At 36.5% G+C, this 17,027-nt stretch overlaps 1 protein-coding gene across 15 annotated transcripts in view; it reads left to right on the forward strand.

Annotated features, from left to right (window-relative positions):
* Nucleotides 1-12,797, forward strand: part of SOSTDC1 (sclerostin domain containing 1) — a 57,064-nt gene extending 44,267 nt beyond the window's left edge. For 14 of the 15 annotated variants that reach the window (XM_077856672.1, XM_077856674.1, XM_077856670.1 and 11 more), the window contains 2 exons: nt 8,774-8,854; nt 11,349-12,797. In XM_077856672.1, the coding sequence (XP_077712798.1) occupies nt 8,774-8,854; nt 11,349-11,764 (497 nt within the window). In that variant the 3' untranslated portion in view covers nt 11,765-12,797. Of the gene's footprint in view, nt 1-8,002; nt 8,855-11,348 lie in introns of those variants that run through there. The other variant, XM_077856680.1, reaches the window with a different exon arrangement.
* Nucleotides 12,798-17,027: the final 4,230 nt, after the last annotated feature.

Genomic DNA, 17,027 nt, shown 5'->3' on the forward strand with positions numbered 1-17,027 from the left:
ATAATATTCTGTGCTGAAATCTGCATATATTCTTTCTCTGTTTTAATATTTTCTTATGCTTTAAATAATTTTACTGACTTTAAATGCATTGTGCTATATATTAGGGTCGGAAATGTGAATCACATAATTTTACTGTGATTAAAATAAATGTCTTTATATTGTTTTAAATTGTAATACATAATTCTCAGAGACCCAAATCCCACATGTTCAGAAAAGCTTCCTTTTCTCCCAATTGTCCTTTCCTTTGTTTCTCATTATTTGTTATTTTGGTCTATATATTCAAGAAAGTCTTCCAAGAACAGAATTTTGAATAGTGGAAAGAATATTTGCAGGAATGAAAGGCATAAAGGCATTAAATCAAATGGGGAACATGAGAAACTACCATAGAAACATAAAATGTGGGGTACCTGGGTGGGTCAATTGGCTAAGCATTGACTTCTGCTCAGGTTATGATCCCAGGGTCCTGGGGTCGAACTCCACGTTGGGCTCCCTGCTCAGTGGGGAACTTGCTACTCCCTCTCCCTCTACCCTTCCACTCTGCTCAAATAAATAATTTTTTAAAAAGCATAAGACATAAGAAAGGAATGGCAAAAAAGGAGAGTAGCTGGTTCCTGAAGGTGTTTGTTCTCAAAGATTAATATTTTGATTTTATCATTTATTTATTTGAGAGAAATTAAGAAAGCATAAGCAGGGAGGGGGAGGGGCTGATGGAGAAAGAGAAGCAAGCTCCCCACTGAGCAGCACCCCCCACCCCCACGACATGGGGCTCCATCCCAGGACCCCAGAATCATGACCAGAGCCAACAGCAGACCTCTAACTGACTGAGTTACCCAGGAGCCCCATTGATTAACATTTTTAAATAAGATGTTCAGATATGCATTTTTAAAAGATCCTGCTGGATCTTATTGTGGAGAGTGCATTTTAAGGTGATAAGAATGGAAAGTGAGAGATCAGTGAAGAAGTTAGTGACAGTAGCCTTGACAAATAATAATGAAAGCTTGAACTAAGCCAGTGACTGGGTAATAAAAAACCAGGACGTTGAGAGATGTTTATTATTTATGGTTTCACATAAAAACACAAGACATACATTTTATAAACTTGTAGAAATATATTACACAGTAGTTCCATACTACTTTGGAATCACTGAAAGTAGGGAACTAGATTTTAAAAAATCTAGGGGTAGGATTAGATGATGATGGATATGTAAATGAAAGTCTTAGTGTTACTTGACAAAAGTGACAAACCAAGTTCTATCATTATACTGTAAAAAAGTATCCTACTGAATTTATTGTCAGTCAGTTGTGGGACAGATTTCTTGAGCTCTGATTCTAATTGTCTCTTAGATGATTTCTCTAGATTCCTGCCAGCACCCTAATCTCATCCTAACCCAGTCTAAACTCATTATTAACCTCTAACCTCTTTCAACCCTAGTTCCCCTGCCATCTCAGTGTTCTTGGTCACCAGCTTTAAAACTTTGTTTTCACCTTTGCCTTCATTACCAACCATCTACGAATCTACCTCCTCGGTGTTTCTAACCTTTGTCCCAGCCTTCCCACTCTTCTTCAAGTTCAGGATTTTATACTTTTTCACTTGAGTTCTTGAAATAACATGCTCCCCTCCTGCATTCTAACCTCACTTCACCTAACACATCTCCTATACTGCAGCTGGATTCAGTGTCCTGAAATAGTGTTGGTCTTGGCCTTCCCCTTCTTAACATCTGTCAGGGCTAGCAGACATTTCATTTAATGAGATTACTGGGGAAAACTCTGTTATTATCTACCAAACTTGAATATATACATCCTCTATCTCGTCCACTTCAAGACCAGATTTATATCTAACAAAAACGTGTATCTACAGATGCATCAAAAGAGAGGTACAAGAATGTTTATAGCAGCCTTATTCTTAATAGCCAAGCTAGAATCCATCCAGTCTGGACTGGATACATAAATTGTGGATGTCTATGCGATGCAATAGTATACAGCGATGACAAAAGTCGTTTTTATATCAAATTCTGAAACAGACAAGATTAATAACTAGTGTCAGAAATAGAATAGTCATTTATTGTAGCAAGGAGGAAGGAAGTGGTTACTAGGAAAGGGGACAAGAGGGGGACTTCTGGATACCAGAAGTGTAAATCATATGGTGTTTTGTTTTTACTTTGTGAAAATAAAAGTAAACACACACATACACATACACATCCTTCGATGGCTCTCCATTGTCTACTGAATCGTATTCAAACTTCCAAACCTGCAAAGTAGGATTGTAGTCAATGATCTGGTCCAATCTACCTTTTCAATCAATGTAGTCACACTTATTTTCCATGTTCCCTACCACATACCCTTCATACCAGCTACATGGTAGCTGGGGAACCCCTGAAGCACAGCTTCCATCTGTACAGAACTTAGAAGCAAATTACTTCATTAAAAATATCAGAATTGAAATTAGAGATTTCTGCAGCACCTTTATTTCCCAGAAAAATCTGTAGTGGTGTTGGGCCAATTTCTCTACTCATTCTTTTTGTTCTCCAGTTTTCTGACACAGCAGTGAACTACAAACTATTAAGTCTCTACTAGTGATGTAAGGTCCTAACAGATTTAGGCTTGGGCAGGGAACCTGCTGGTACCTGAGTAAGAGATTCCCCAGGAAAGAGGATGCAAGACTGCATGCTGCCAGGGCAAGGAGTCTGACATGGCTGTGGAATGCTCCTGAGGTTGGTGGACAATAATCAAAACCACAATGATCAAAGTATTTTGCCTAAATCTGGGTCAACATTAATATCTGTGAGAATCAGATGTGGCTGCTGAAATTTCTAGCGAGCAATGACTGTAAGTAGTAGTTGCCATGTGCATCTCTGTAGAACAAAGCATTAAGGAGTCACTTGAAGTCACCGAGAGTACCCAGGCCCTAGGGAGAAATAATGCAGGAAAAGCAAATGGGTTCAGGTTTTGGCCAACTGAGCTAAGCTTTAGGGCGGGGCTTCCCTCTGACTGTGCAACCTGGGAGAATCTGGAGCAGAGTCCTAGTTACACAGATTAGGCACCTGTAATGGAGGCTACAGGGATAGAGCACAGCTATATTCTGGAACAGTGCATTTCCAACTTTAGCATGTATAACAATGACTAGGAGAGTTTGTTCGAGCACAGGTTCCCGGGTTCTCTGCCGCCGGGGGATTCTGACTCAGTGTCTGAGGTTGGGCCCGGAATTTGCATATCTAACAAGGTCCCAGGTAAAATGTGGGTTTAGAAAAACTATCAGTCTTGTGGAACAAAACTGATTCTAGTCCCCACTATTGGGGACAGGATAGTCAATATGCTACCAACATTGGTCACACTTACTTCAGGGACTTGGCTGAGCTGAATGCACAGTGAGGACATTGGTTCCTACTGTACAAGGCAGCAAATGCCAGTGAAGAGGACAACTTACGACTCTCCCTAGTTTGTGCAATCGTGTAAGCCCTGCCCTGACTGTCTTCATCTGCTTCCCAGAGCTTGCATGTGAGGTTTTCCTTACTAATAGCTTGCTGGCATTTTTAGGAGGTTTCCTGGAGAATTTTCCTAGACCAGGATTATGTTGCAGACCAGGGATACATTTAGCAATGTCTGAAGATACTTTTGTGGTCCACAGCTAGGTGAGGGAGGTGCGATTGGAGCAAGGTGGATAAAGCTCAAGGAGGCTGCTAAACACCCTACAATATACAGGATGGCTCCCATAACAAACAATTATCTGGCCCAGAATGTTAATAGTGCCAAGATTGAGATCTTCATCTAGAAGTATATCCACTGGATTTAGAATTCCCACTTGGGTTTTATTTCGGGTTACACTTGTATTATGTACATAAATGTTATCCAGCTTATAATAGCAACAAAAACACATTTGTTCTATAAATAAAACCAAAAAGCATTTAAACAAAAGAAAAATACAGAGACAACTAATAAAGGTGATGAAGGAGGGAGAAAACTGTACAGAAGGATCAGGTTAAGGGGAATTCCTTTAGTGGATTTCTAAATAGGAGCTTTTGCAAAAGAGAAGACAGCAAATTCCGTATTTCATTCAGCTTTGCAGAACCTGGCCTACAACGTCTTTGAAAAACACTGGGCTCAACTCATTATGATATGAAATGAATAAAAGATGTCAGTCCATCCTCTTTTTTAAGGATTTTTATGCATGAAGATCCTATGCTAGTTTTCTTTTTCCTCTAAACTAATGATGGTCAATTACTTTGCCAGCTAGCAAGCTCTATCTTATTAACTGGAACTCTCTGAACATGGTTAAATCCACAGAGGACCAGATATAGCTCATTGCTGCATTCAATAAGTTTATTTTGTTTATAGTTATTCTAGTTCTTCTCTTGTCAGAGATTAAAAAAAAAAGTTGGTCAGGCTAATTATTTTTAAGCAAAGAACATTTACACATTCTTTAGTATTTACTTAATCAAGCTAAACAGTCTTCCTTTTAACTTTTGTTCTCCACCTTAAATTGAGTAATTGTATTTGTTGGAGACTTCTCTAATCTTTCCAAACTCCTTTTTAAATTCAGACTCTAATGAGAAACAGTACTCTTAAACTCATATTCAATGACTATTTTTTCCACATTTCTTCTGGGCCAGGTTTTGTGCTAGACACTTTCACATTTTTTATTCCTCAGTGAGGTGGGTAAGTTTGGTCATGTTTTACACCTGAAGCCACTAACTTAGTTTCAGGAAACATAACCATGTTCATACAGATTCTAAAGAGCAGCCATAAGATTAGAATTCAGATTTTCTGATTCCAGTGCTAGGAGTCACATGATCAACAATACTGTTTAGAACATTAAAATTACTTTCCAGCTTTTGCACATCAGACCAATGGTAGTAATTCTGCATTGCTATTTGCTAATTAATAATAGAACAACATTAATAACTCATCTGAGGACCAGAAAATAGGTCTCAAAGCTCAAAGGCTATAATGTTATTCACCAAATTAATAGCTTAATTACCCCATCCTCATTTTTAAACTGGTAATATCATATTATCTATGGATATGTAACAAATTACCCCCAAACTTAGTTAAAACAAGATTTATTATCTCATAGTTTCTGTGAATGCCTCTGGCTTAAAGTCTTTCCTGAGGTCACAGGATGTAAGCCAGGGCTGCAGCCCCACCTGAAATATTGTGAGATTTAGTTTCAAACTCATCCATGTGGTTGTTGATAGAATTCAGGTCCTCACAATTTGTTTGGATGAAGGCTTCATTCCCTTGTTGGTAAGAAACATCCATTCCTTGCCACTTGTGCCAACTCTCCATAGGAAAGCTTACATCATGATAGCTGGTTTCTAGCAAAGCAAGTGAGAGAGCTAAAGCAGGTAATGAAGACTGAAGTCAGTCCTTTGGCAACCTAATCATAGAATTCACATCTATATTATTTTCATTAGAAGTTAGTCACTAGGTCCAATGCACACTCAAGGGGAGCAGGTTGCCTCAGGGGTGTAAATACCATAAATAGAAGATTATTAGGGGCCATCTTTATGATTGTCTACCACAAATAACCAGTTTTTGAGTATGTGAAAAAATAGTTTTTTCTGTATTAAATAACTAATTTATCTACTTATTCAACACTATTCATAAGTTAAATACTATTCTTATTATCACAAGGCTTTCAAAGCCATCAGACAGCTAGCCACTCTGGTACAATGGATGAGGTGCTGACTCTAGACTTGAGGAGGTAGAGAACAAGGGAGTTTCCTTGGTCCTAGTTCTATCTAAAGTGAGACTTGAAGGAAAGATATGTAGTAGCCAACACAGAGGGGAATGAGGAAACTGTTAGAGGAAGATTTTCCAAGCAGAAGGAGAAACATGTACATACAAAGTTTTGGAGATGAAAAAGAACATAGCTTGTTCAGGGGAATACTTTCTTAAACAATTATATCAAGTATTTCTAACAATAACCTTGGAGTTTGTTGTTATTCCTAATGAAGAAGTTTTAAACTGATCAGAAGAATTGTTAAATATCAAGTTTATGATTATTTCTAGTTTATCAAAGTAGTTTTCTAATTTGGTCCTCAAGGATGTATGGGACCTAAGAGCTCATAATTTTTCCTGTCCACATGCACCAACTATATTACCCTCATCCTTAATTTGCTTCTGCTTGAGGTATTATTATCCAGAATACTAGATGCAGAACAGATTTAATAATTATAAATTCAGTCAATCTGATTAACCCACCATAATAAACTGCAAAGTAAGGTATTTTCTCCCTCTCCCTTTCTCGCTCTCTGTGTCTCTGTCTCTGTCTCTCTCTCTCTCTCTCTCACACACACACACACACACACACAAATATCTAATGGGGGAAGAGATTAGATTACTTTGACCCTCTTACTTAGGTCTACTGGTCAAAAGTTAATATTAATATATTTTATGTAATTAATATAAAGTACCCTGATAAGTAGCATAAAAGCTTCTTCAGTTAGTATTTTAGAAGGATACCTATTGTATGATCTCCATGTGCATACAATAAACTGATGTAGTATTTTTCAGAAAGGATGTCAGAATAAACATCTACATACAACCTTAGGATAGGGATCTGATTGTTATTAAACCATACACATTAAATTGAATTTTTTACTTTAGTTTTTAAATTTTTGATTATGTAGAAGTTTGAATATATACAAGAGTAAACAGAATAGAATATCCACCATCGAGTCCTAACAACCATTAACCCATGACCAATCTTGCCTCATCCATACCTCTAGCTAACCCGCTCTCAAATTATTATTTTTTTTTTAAAGATTTTATTTATTTATTCATGATAGTCACAGAGAGAGAGAGAGAGGCAGAGACACAGGCAGAGGGAGAAGCAGGCTCCATGCACTGGGAGCCCGATGTGGGATTCGATCCCGGGTCTCCAGGATCGTGCCCTGGGCCAAAGGCAGGCGCCAAACCGCCTCTCAAATTATTTTTGAAGTTTATTCCAGACATCATATGGTTTGATCTAAGAATATTCCAGTATATACCTCTAAAACAGAAGTAATTGTTACTTTTAAAAAACAAAACCATAATAGTGCTTTTGTTCTAAAAAAAAAACCCTAATAATTTCTTAGTATTATTGAATAGTTCTTTATTTTTAATTTCACTTTATTTTATAGTGACTTAGATAGATGTATAGATAATTGGTAGTTCTCCACTAGGGTGATTTTGGCCTGCAGGGGATATTTGGCAAAGTCTAGAGACTTTTTTTTTTTTTTATAATGGGGGGGTGTATATTACTGGCATCTAGTGGGTAGAAGCCAGGTATGCTGCTAAACACACAGATCAGTACCTCATAATAAAGAATTATCTATTTATCTATTCTCAATTGTATATCGTTCCACTTGGCAACATGGATAGATAGATAGATAGATAGATAGATAGATAGATAGATAGATAGATAGATGATAGATAGATAGATAGATAAGTGGATAGATATGAATAGCTGGTAAAAGTTTATAAAGGAGAGAGATACAAAATATTCACACTATAAGGTCATTTTAGTAATCACACAAAGGGCAAAATAGATCTAAAATTGAAAAGACAATTCAGAGTATGTAATTATTCCAATCAAAATGTTCCTTAAATCTGATGAAATTTTGTGATTTTTTTAAAAGAATGGAGAATAGTAGTATCAATGGAACATCTGTTGCAGATGTGGATAAAGAAGTTCAGGAAAGTACTAATTTCTTACATGGGCAGCAGAGTCAAAGGAAGCAATGAACAAAATGCTTAGTAAATACAGGTAGAATATATATTGTGCAGCACCTGAAAAACCTGGCAAAAATTATTTTGAATGTGCTAAACAATGATTTGTCAGAAATGGCTTTTTTCATGCAAAATCATGCTACAAATGTTCATGATTGTGACATATTTTTAAGATGAAAATTGATAGTAGTTACTTTAATGCAGAGAGAGCTATGCTCATTATTCTCCACACAGAACCCCTGGCAATAATTTACCTAGCAGAGCAGCAGTTCACACAGATCAAAGCTGCATTATTTAAGTGTGTCCAGGGGGCAGATTTTAGCTCCGTATGCCTTTACTTTAAAGGAAAAAAAAATATTGGTTTTCTTCTTGAGAAACTAAAAATGTTTAATAGGTAGCTTCATGCAAGTCCCACAAAACTCACATGAATTCCTCCTATTATCTGGGACAAAACCACTCCCTACCCTAAATACTCTAAAATCTGAGGGGGAGTACAGAACAACTGTGGGAATGTAGATCTCTTTAAATGAACAGCAGTGTATTTTCATTTAAATTAAACCCGAATGTGAACTAGATTCAGGAAAGGAAATGGCAGAGAGGGAGATAGTCTGGAGTTGCTATATAGAATGTGCCTGGCTGCTTTAGCTCCCAGACAACTGATGAAGCGCAACTCTGAAATTTCAGGCAATTTGTATACCAAGCTCCTCCTTTTCTGTAGTCTTCTCTTCCATTGGTAAAATTCTTTTTGCAGGGTCATGTAGGGATCCCACCCCTTCTCTGTGTTTTCACTCTGAAGCTCTATACAACTTTACACCTGAATGAACGCCAAACCTCCCTGGATATATAAAGGGAAGCTTGAGGAGGAATTTCACAGTTACAGTGCAGAAGCAGAAGGAAAGGAATTAACCAGCTCTCCAGCCAAGCAAATCCTCTCTTCACCATGCTTCCTCCTGCCATTCATTTCTATCTCATTCCCCTTGCATGCATCCTAATGAAAAGCTGTTTGGCTTTTAAAAATGATGCCACAGAAATCCTTTATTCACATGTGGTTAAACCTGTTCCAGCACACCCCAGCAGCAACAGCACGATGAATCAAGCCAGAAATGGAGGCAGGCATTTCAGTAACACTGGACTGGATCGGAACTGTAAGTGTGTTTTACTTGCCTGGATTTTGTTTTTTTCTTTTTTGGTAGCATTAGCTCACATTCCTATAGAATTGTTTCACTGCTAACTAACCTGAACCATGTATATTTTGCTGAACAATCTGGGAGTAATCTGCTGCATGTGTAGATTGGCATTCTTCCCTACAAAGTTAATGTAACTAAAACAGTGATTTGATAATGCAAGCATGGACGTAAGTTCTATCAAACACCCCAGAAAGAAAATGTTTCTAGGAATTAAACTGTTGCTTTTTTAAAATCGTGCAAAATGAGAATTTTTAAAAAAAAGTGTTGTTCTAAATAGTTTAAATTCAGGTTGTTGTCTGTATTTCAGGGCATGTACAATTGTGGTAAAGTGTATAAACATAACTAACCAAAGTACATATAGAAAATCACAAGCTTTCTGAGGGAAAAAATGGCTCACACAGATTTCTAAAATATGTCTAGTGAAATAGTTGAGAGTTTTGATGATGATCGATGTACAAGAGAGATATAACTAAAAATACTGGAGAATCATATTTATCTGAGATAATTACTTATTGACCAGATTGAAATTTGGGTCACTGTATATTTCTGTGAAAGACTGGGGAAACTTTTATAACGTTAGAGACTTAATAACAATACAATAATATTTTGTACAGGGAGTATTTGTTTTCTTTTCTGTTTGCTCAACTGACACACTAATGGACCACTAGTTAGAAGGATTCAAATTTCTTCTCCTAACTTTTGCTTCACTTCCTTTCTTCAAGAAAAGTTCACATGCTAACAATCAGGTTTTAAGAGAGACACAGAAGCAGTGGACAGGAAATCTTACACACATCTTTTGCTCTACCTCAACTCCATTCAACTGTTAAAAGTAGCTTTGACCCTTAAAAAGTCACATCAAATATGACTATTAATGTCTTTCTAAGAAAACCAAGGTGTTTTCACTTTCATGGAGATAGTTGTTTTTATGTACACAGGAAGTATCTGATTATTGTTAGATTACTGAGCGATGTGGTGGGTATTCATTGTCAGTGAGCTGTCACTGCAAAAATGCCGAATCTCCACGTATATGGGAACAAAAAGCTAGGCAGTCAAAATCATCTCTGGGTGTTTCCAGGTGCATTCCTCGGGCAGATGCAGGAAGGTAAGCTGGGATCAGAGTCAGAGAAGCAGAGCATATTGATCAGCCACCTAGTTTACTCTTTCATTTTACTCTTGCACTATATACGGATGTATGTGTACCTACAAAAATTGTTTTACAACTACTACATCCCTTTAGGCTATACCTCTCACCTCGGGAGTACTGAGACAGAGAGAAAGTACAACTCCTAATTCAGTATTTACCTCAAATTAGCTTTTGGTGTTATTCCACTTCAGTGCAAGCCTACTTCAGTGTTCCTTATGATTTTTATCTTTTGAATTTCAGCAGTCTGTACTTATAAACATTTTTTCCCCTGGTTAACAAGCTTTGATTTCTTTTCAAGTTTGTTATAGGCAATTCTCCTCCAGTTTAGATAACAAAGCAATGAAAAAGAAAACTCAAATATTTCAAGATTAATTTTTGCTTAAATTACATAAGGCACGTAACAAGAAACAGCCAATTAGAGAACATACTTACCAAATTCAAATAACTAAACAAAAAGTTTGCCATGACCAATGTTCAGGAAACGAACACCATGGTTCCTTTTGCAGTTGTAAATCAGACATGTTAGGCATTTTTCTGCCATTAAATTCATGGAAATGTAGCCAAGTTGTTATGGCAACCATACGTTCCTGATTTGGGGGCTTTTATATTCTTCAAATTTTGAGTTGTAGTGACATTTTGCATTTCAAACATTTTAATATTTGTTTTTAAAAGATAGCTTGGGAATTTATGTTTAAAATGTAGTTATTAAGTTTGATATGCAAAATGTCAGACTTTGTACACATATGTAAGTATGACTCTCTGCAGCTGAATTTTTAATTGAAACAAAATATCACAGAGCATATGCTTCGTACACAATATTTAAATACTTTCCACATTTTCCCAGTAGATTTTTTTTTTAAAAAACCTAATTAAAAGCACTTGCAGATACTGACATGACCTGTAAGAAAAAGAACATTAAAGTATACTCTTGTTTAGCTTACTGAAGAATGAATATTTTACACAAATGTAACAGCTTCTTAATCCTTATTGGGGAGAAAGTCTAAAAAAATGGGATTTTTAAATACTTTAGGAAGTACTTAGCTAATGTTACCCATGAAAACAAAAACCAGGCCTAGTTTATCTTGTTTCAAAAACTGTATAACCATGTAAACTGTTAATTTTTATAAAAGTATCTCTATAACCATCCAGGCAGATTTTTGCATTGTGAAAATAAAATAGGTGTTCACTTTCTGTTTACCAGTTGGCTATCATTTGGATACAATTTTTGTCACTGCAAATTACTTTTTTTTTTTTTTTTTTTTTTTTTGCTTCTTGTCTTTAATGAACATTCTCTTCTGTTTCCTGCAGCTCGAGTTCAAGTGGGTTGCCGGGAACTGCGTTCCACCAAGTACATCTCTGATGGCCAGTGCACCAGCATCAGCCCTCTGAAAGAGCTGGTGTGTGCTGGCGAGTGCTTGCCCCTGCCGGTGCTCCCCAACTGGATTGGAGGAGGCTATGGAACAAAGTACTGGAGCCGGAGGAGCTCCCAGGAATGGAGGTGTGTCAATGACAAAACACGTACCCAGAGAATCCAGCTGCAGTGCCAAGACGGCAGCACGCGCACCTACAAAATCACAGTGGTCACTGCCTGCAAGTGCAAGAGGTACACTCGCCAGCACAACGAGTCCAGTCATAACTTTGAGAGCATGTCGCCTGCCAAGCCAGCCCAGCATCCCAGAGAGCGGAAAAGAGCCAGCAAATCCAGCAAGCACAGCCTGAGTTAGAACCCAGACTCTCAAAACCAGACTGACTAGTAACCATCTGCTTTACAGATTTGATTGCTTGGAAGACTCGAGCCTGCCATTGCTATTTTGTTACTTGAAAATATATGCTTTCTGCTTTGATCAAACCCACCAAGCTGTCCTAAGTATCAGGACCTTCTTTGGGAAAGTTTTTCCTTTTCAAGGTTTTCAAGATGTATGCATATCCATGAGTGCAATTTGCATTTAAATTCCATGCAACCTATACTTTTAATTCCCCACGGTTCTCCAAAGACTGGTGATACTATATACATCACTGAATCCTTACTTTTTAAAACAGAAAAAGGCTTCTTGGTTACCCTCCACTCCCCAGCCCATCCCCTACTCCCATCTCCAACAGAACTCTTCAAAATTAAAAAGTCAAAAAAAAAAAAATAGTTGCCATGAATCTTCACAGTAACACTTCAGAAAGGTGCTTTACTTTATTTTATTTTATTTTATTTGTAATCTTCGTGGGAACAGTTCAACAGCCATGAGTGATTTCCTTTGAAAGAGGGCGAGATATTGTGACATTTCACTTCAAAAATAAGCCCTGTAGCTTTTTACAGTCTCATAGTATGAAATTATACCCTGCATGCTGACCCTTGCTTAGAGTGGAATGCCAGAAATGCATGGCAGCAACTAATAAGTAAAACTGATGAACTATTTATTTGTCAATGTTATTATTTAATGAGGTTTCACATGTGATTTTTTTCAAACTGTTAATTTTTTTACGTTTTGAAGCTTTTCCATGTACCTAAATATTTTCCTGTATAATTTGTGGTTGATCTAGAAATATGAAAATACATGTTGTAGATATGTAAAATAAATATTTTAGTCTCCTTATTGCATATATGTTTCATCATGAACTTTATAGTATGGATCTTTTAAAATCAATAAGATGCTTTGTAAAGGTGAAATATGTAATACTTTTTTGTTTCATCTGTGCAATCAGAAGGTGATTTAACCTTCAAATCCATCAGTTTCTTTTAACGAAAATAAACACTGCTAAAAGTTATTGTCCTTGCCTTTAACATGTATGGAAAAGGTACGTGTTTACAAAAATTAGAATGTATGGTGCAGGGTAATTGATTTTTCTTGATGAGGCGCATTTAAGTTTTGACAGAAAGTTCTGCAGTAAGAAAGGAGAGAGAGGAAGAGGACAATCTTTTCAGTAAAGGGATGATTTAAAAAGTTTGGTGGCAGGGATCTCTGGGTGGCTCAGTGGGTTTGGCGCCTGCCTTTGGCACAGGGCGCGATCCTGGAGTCCCGGGATCAAGTCCCGCGTCGGGGTCCGGCGTGGAGCCTGCTTCTCCCTCTGCCTGTGTCTCTGCCTCTCTCTCTTTCTCTCTATATATGTCTATCATGAATAAATAAATAAATCTTAAAAAAAAAGTTAGGTGGCCACCCAGCAGTGAGTTGGACTATCATATTTATATACACCCAGATGCCAAGTCCACTGCCCCTTACAATCATCTAGAGGAGATAGTATAAGACCTAATGTCCAAATTACATCAGAATTTCTGATGATGACAGAAATCAGGTATCAGCAGTTTTTAAGGTTTTCTGGGTGATTCCAACATACAGCTATATTTGAGAAAGGAATTGTGTAAAAGTCACTACCTTATGTTGGGGGAATTTTGAATACTATTGCATGGACCCTAAAACAACAAATAAAACAAAATAAAAACAACAAAAAGCAAAAATAATTTTTCAGTGTTTTCAAGTCTGACATGTTATAATATTAAGCAACATAATCACAGTCTTGAACCAAACAATGCAGTTATATGACTGATGGCCAATTCAATCAAATGATTGATCCCATAATTCCAAATGAGAACCAAAGGGGCTTGGTTATGTACTGATCAGATCTGGATTTTCCCTTTTGGGTTCTGAGCATGAAGGGGTCCTTACTACTCTTCTGTAGCAGAGTGTCCTCTTTGCAATTGCAAGTTTAAAAGTCACATGTATTTTACACATGGCACAGTAAGTTAAATAAGGACATTAGTATTGTCCCTTTCCTATGAGAGGTAGGAGAATCTCAACACATATAAAGACAAAAAAAAAACAAAAAAAACAAAAAAAACCCCTCTAGATCTTATAATAATGCTATTATACTATTAGATAAAGTAATACTTCCTAGTCTACTATTGACTTATCTTCCAGTTTTACTAACTAGATCTTAAACTATTTCATATTATATCATCACATCAATATTTGAGACATTCATAATAATTATATCATAGGTGAATATACCAAAATTATATTGTTTCATTTGTCTATTTCAGTTGCTTATCATTGCTCAATATGAGATATTGACACATTGGCTATTTCTTCCATCTCAACTAGATAGCACCTTTATTAGATGGCCTTAGAGTTAATCTCAAAAATTAGTGTGTTCCAGGATCTGAGGCATAAAAAGGACTTGACCTGACAATAGCTTTTCACAATCAAGAAGACTATGTTGTTGCCTTTTAATAAGAAAACATTGAAACAAAAGTTATGGTGAAAATAAAATGCTAAAATCATCACAGATTTAATTGCTAATCATGAATTAGTAAATGAATGTACCAAAAAAATAAAATGAAATAAAAGATTATATGTAAGTCTTCCCTAGTATCTGCTAAATCAAGAATTGGATCTATTTCTCATGGTCGCATTCAATTAATTGATCAGTCTCTGGCCTTGTTACATTGATGATGCATTCATTGCATGGTATTTGACATCAAATGACAGGAGAAGGTCAGCAATCAATAAGGGCCTAGAATACAATCAGGCTTCCAGAGAAGTGCAAATTAAAAGCCAACAGAAAGAGTAGCTTTACAGTTATTATTTAAAAATGCTAAAAAACACTTGGATCTGAATTACTGATTATATTTCAGGGTGTTTTTTTTTTTTCTCACATATTCCCATCTGATTAAACTCTGCATAATTGTCTTCTCACCTTAGTAGCTATGATTTCAAATAGTGAATTGTGATAATTTTAGAGTCTGACCTCTAGTTCACATTCATAATATCTATCCATAAAGGATTTGTTTATCAAATTTATTTTTGTCACTATGAATAAAGAACTTTTTCTTTTTTTTTTTTTTTTTAAGATTTTCTTTATTTATTCACGAGAGACACAGAAAGAGACAGGCAGGGATCCCTGGGTGGCGCAGCGGTTTGGCGCCTGCCTTTGGCCCAGGGCGCGATCCTGGAGACCCGGAATCGAATCCCACGTCGGGCTCCCGGTGCATGGAGCCTGCTTCTCCCTCTGCCTATGTCTCTGCCTCTCTCTCTTTCTCTCTGTATGACTATCATAAAACAAAAAACAAAAAACAACAAAAAAAAATTTAGAAAGAGACAGGCAGAGACTTTAGGCAGAGGGAGAAGCATGCTCCATGCAGGGAACACAATGTGAAACTCTATCCCAGAACTCCAGGATCACACCCTGGGCCGAAGGCAGATGCTCAACTGCTGAGCCACCCAGGCGTCCCATAAAGGACTTTTTCAAGAGGCTCAATACATAGAAGGTCAGTATTAATATTGATATTTATACATACATTAGATATATAGACAGATGAGTATATCAATAACAAGAATGAGAGAAAAATTACTAGTACATATAAAAATAAATAATACATATAGTTTGTGAGACCCAAGTTAAACATGGACATACACAGAGCCTTTGGGAATAACTAGTTGCATAAAGAATAATATGTTAACCAAAAATCATTTGTATTTATTCATGTTAGTTACAAATAACTGCTCCTTAGCCATGTTTATTTTACTGTGTATTTTTTGAAAAGCATGAAAATAAAAAAAGACTGACTCTTAATCTACTCCAGCTCAGTATCATATTAGTAAGGTTTTACTAGGAGATCTTGCTGTATCATTGACTCTATCTGCTACTAGAATTGTTATATTTTAATTATGTAACCTGATATGTCCATTTAGTGTGATATTTACTTTATTTTTTAAGATATTTTTATTGGATATAGAAATCTGGGTTCATCAATCCCCCCCCCCCCAGAACTTTATTTATTTATTAGCGTCTACACCCAGCGTGGGACCTGATGCAGGGGGCTTGAACTCACACCTATAAGATGGAGACCTGAACTGAGATCAGGGGTTTTCACTTAACTGAGTGAGCCACCCGGGCATCCCAATATTTACTTTAATAGGTACTGAATAGAATGGTTATACTAGGCAGTTATGGTGGAAAGAATAGTACTTAGTCAAAGCAAAACCAGGAAGCTTCCAAACAACTGAATAAAATTGAAGTCCTTGACCATTTAAATTTAATATGTGAAATATCCTTTTTTTTGCAATCCCCATGAAATTCAGGTATCAAAATCAAATTCATTATAGTTGGAATTAAAGCATTTGGATTTGATGTAACTCTTGAAAATGTGTTTTAGCACTGAAGTGGCAACTCACTGCATATCTTAAATTCAGCAGTTGTATGCTTCCTCTAGTCATACAGTTCTAATAAAAACCGAAATGCATGGAAACTCTTTGATAAAATTCTGTAGACACCCAGAAGGAATTTAGTGGGAAAATGATTTAGGACCCTCAGTGGTAGAGTACATTCTCTTGTTAGAATGTTTCCTTCCCTCAAGGGCAGACAGAGGTGACTTCCATCTTGTTCTTATTGGAACTTATTAAAATACAGCTCTGTGTTGAATTAAATGAGTATAGATTTGTGAACTAAATAGATATTTGGCCACTATTGTTACATCCGCGGAGAGACCTTCTAGAATAGATATCCCAAAAGATGTTCTCCTTGTCAGTGTCATTTTCAATTCCATTGGTTTATCTAGTAATCTTGACTCTAGCTAATGATGCATTTGGTACCCTAGCCTGCATATTTTGCTAATTGTCTAGAAGGGCCACAGGGTAGCAACTACTACAGAAATCCCAATGGGAAGATGTTTTAGCTTCCAGGTTCAAGAACTGATTAAAATGAATGCCAAACTGACTGCATAATTATTTCTAGTGCAAATTAGACTGAGTGATAGTTTATCATCTGCATTGGCAGACCTGCTGAAGGATTTATTTTCCCTTACAAATAGAGAATGAAGCAGTTTGGGAGATTTATGAAGGAAACTAAATGTTTTCCTTTGAATTTTACTAACTGCACACTAAGGATTACCTTGTATTATTGATTTCATTTTTTAGCTATGGGATTAGGCCTTTGAATCTGAGAGAGTGTGTCTAAATTGAATGACACTTTTAGTGATACCAATATACTTAGCCAAAGTTC

Source organism: Canis aureus, chromosome 18, assembly GCF_053574225.1.
Source record: "Canis aureus isolate CA01 chromosome 18, VMU_Caureus_v.1.0, whole genome shotgun sequence".
Classification (NCBI taxonomy): domain Eukaryota; kingdom Metazoa; phylum Chordata; class Mammalia; order Carnivora; family Canidae; genus Canis; species Canis aureus.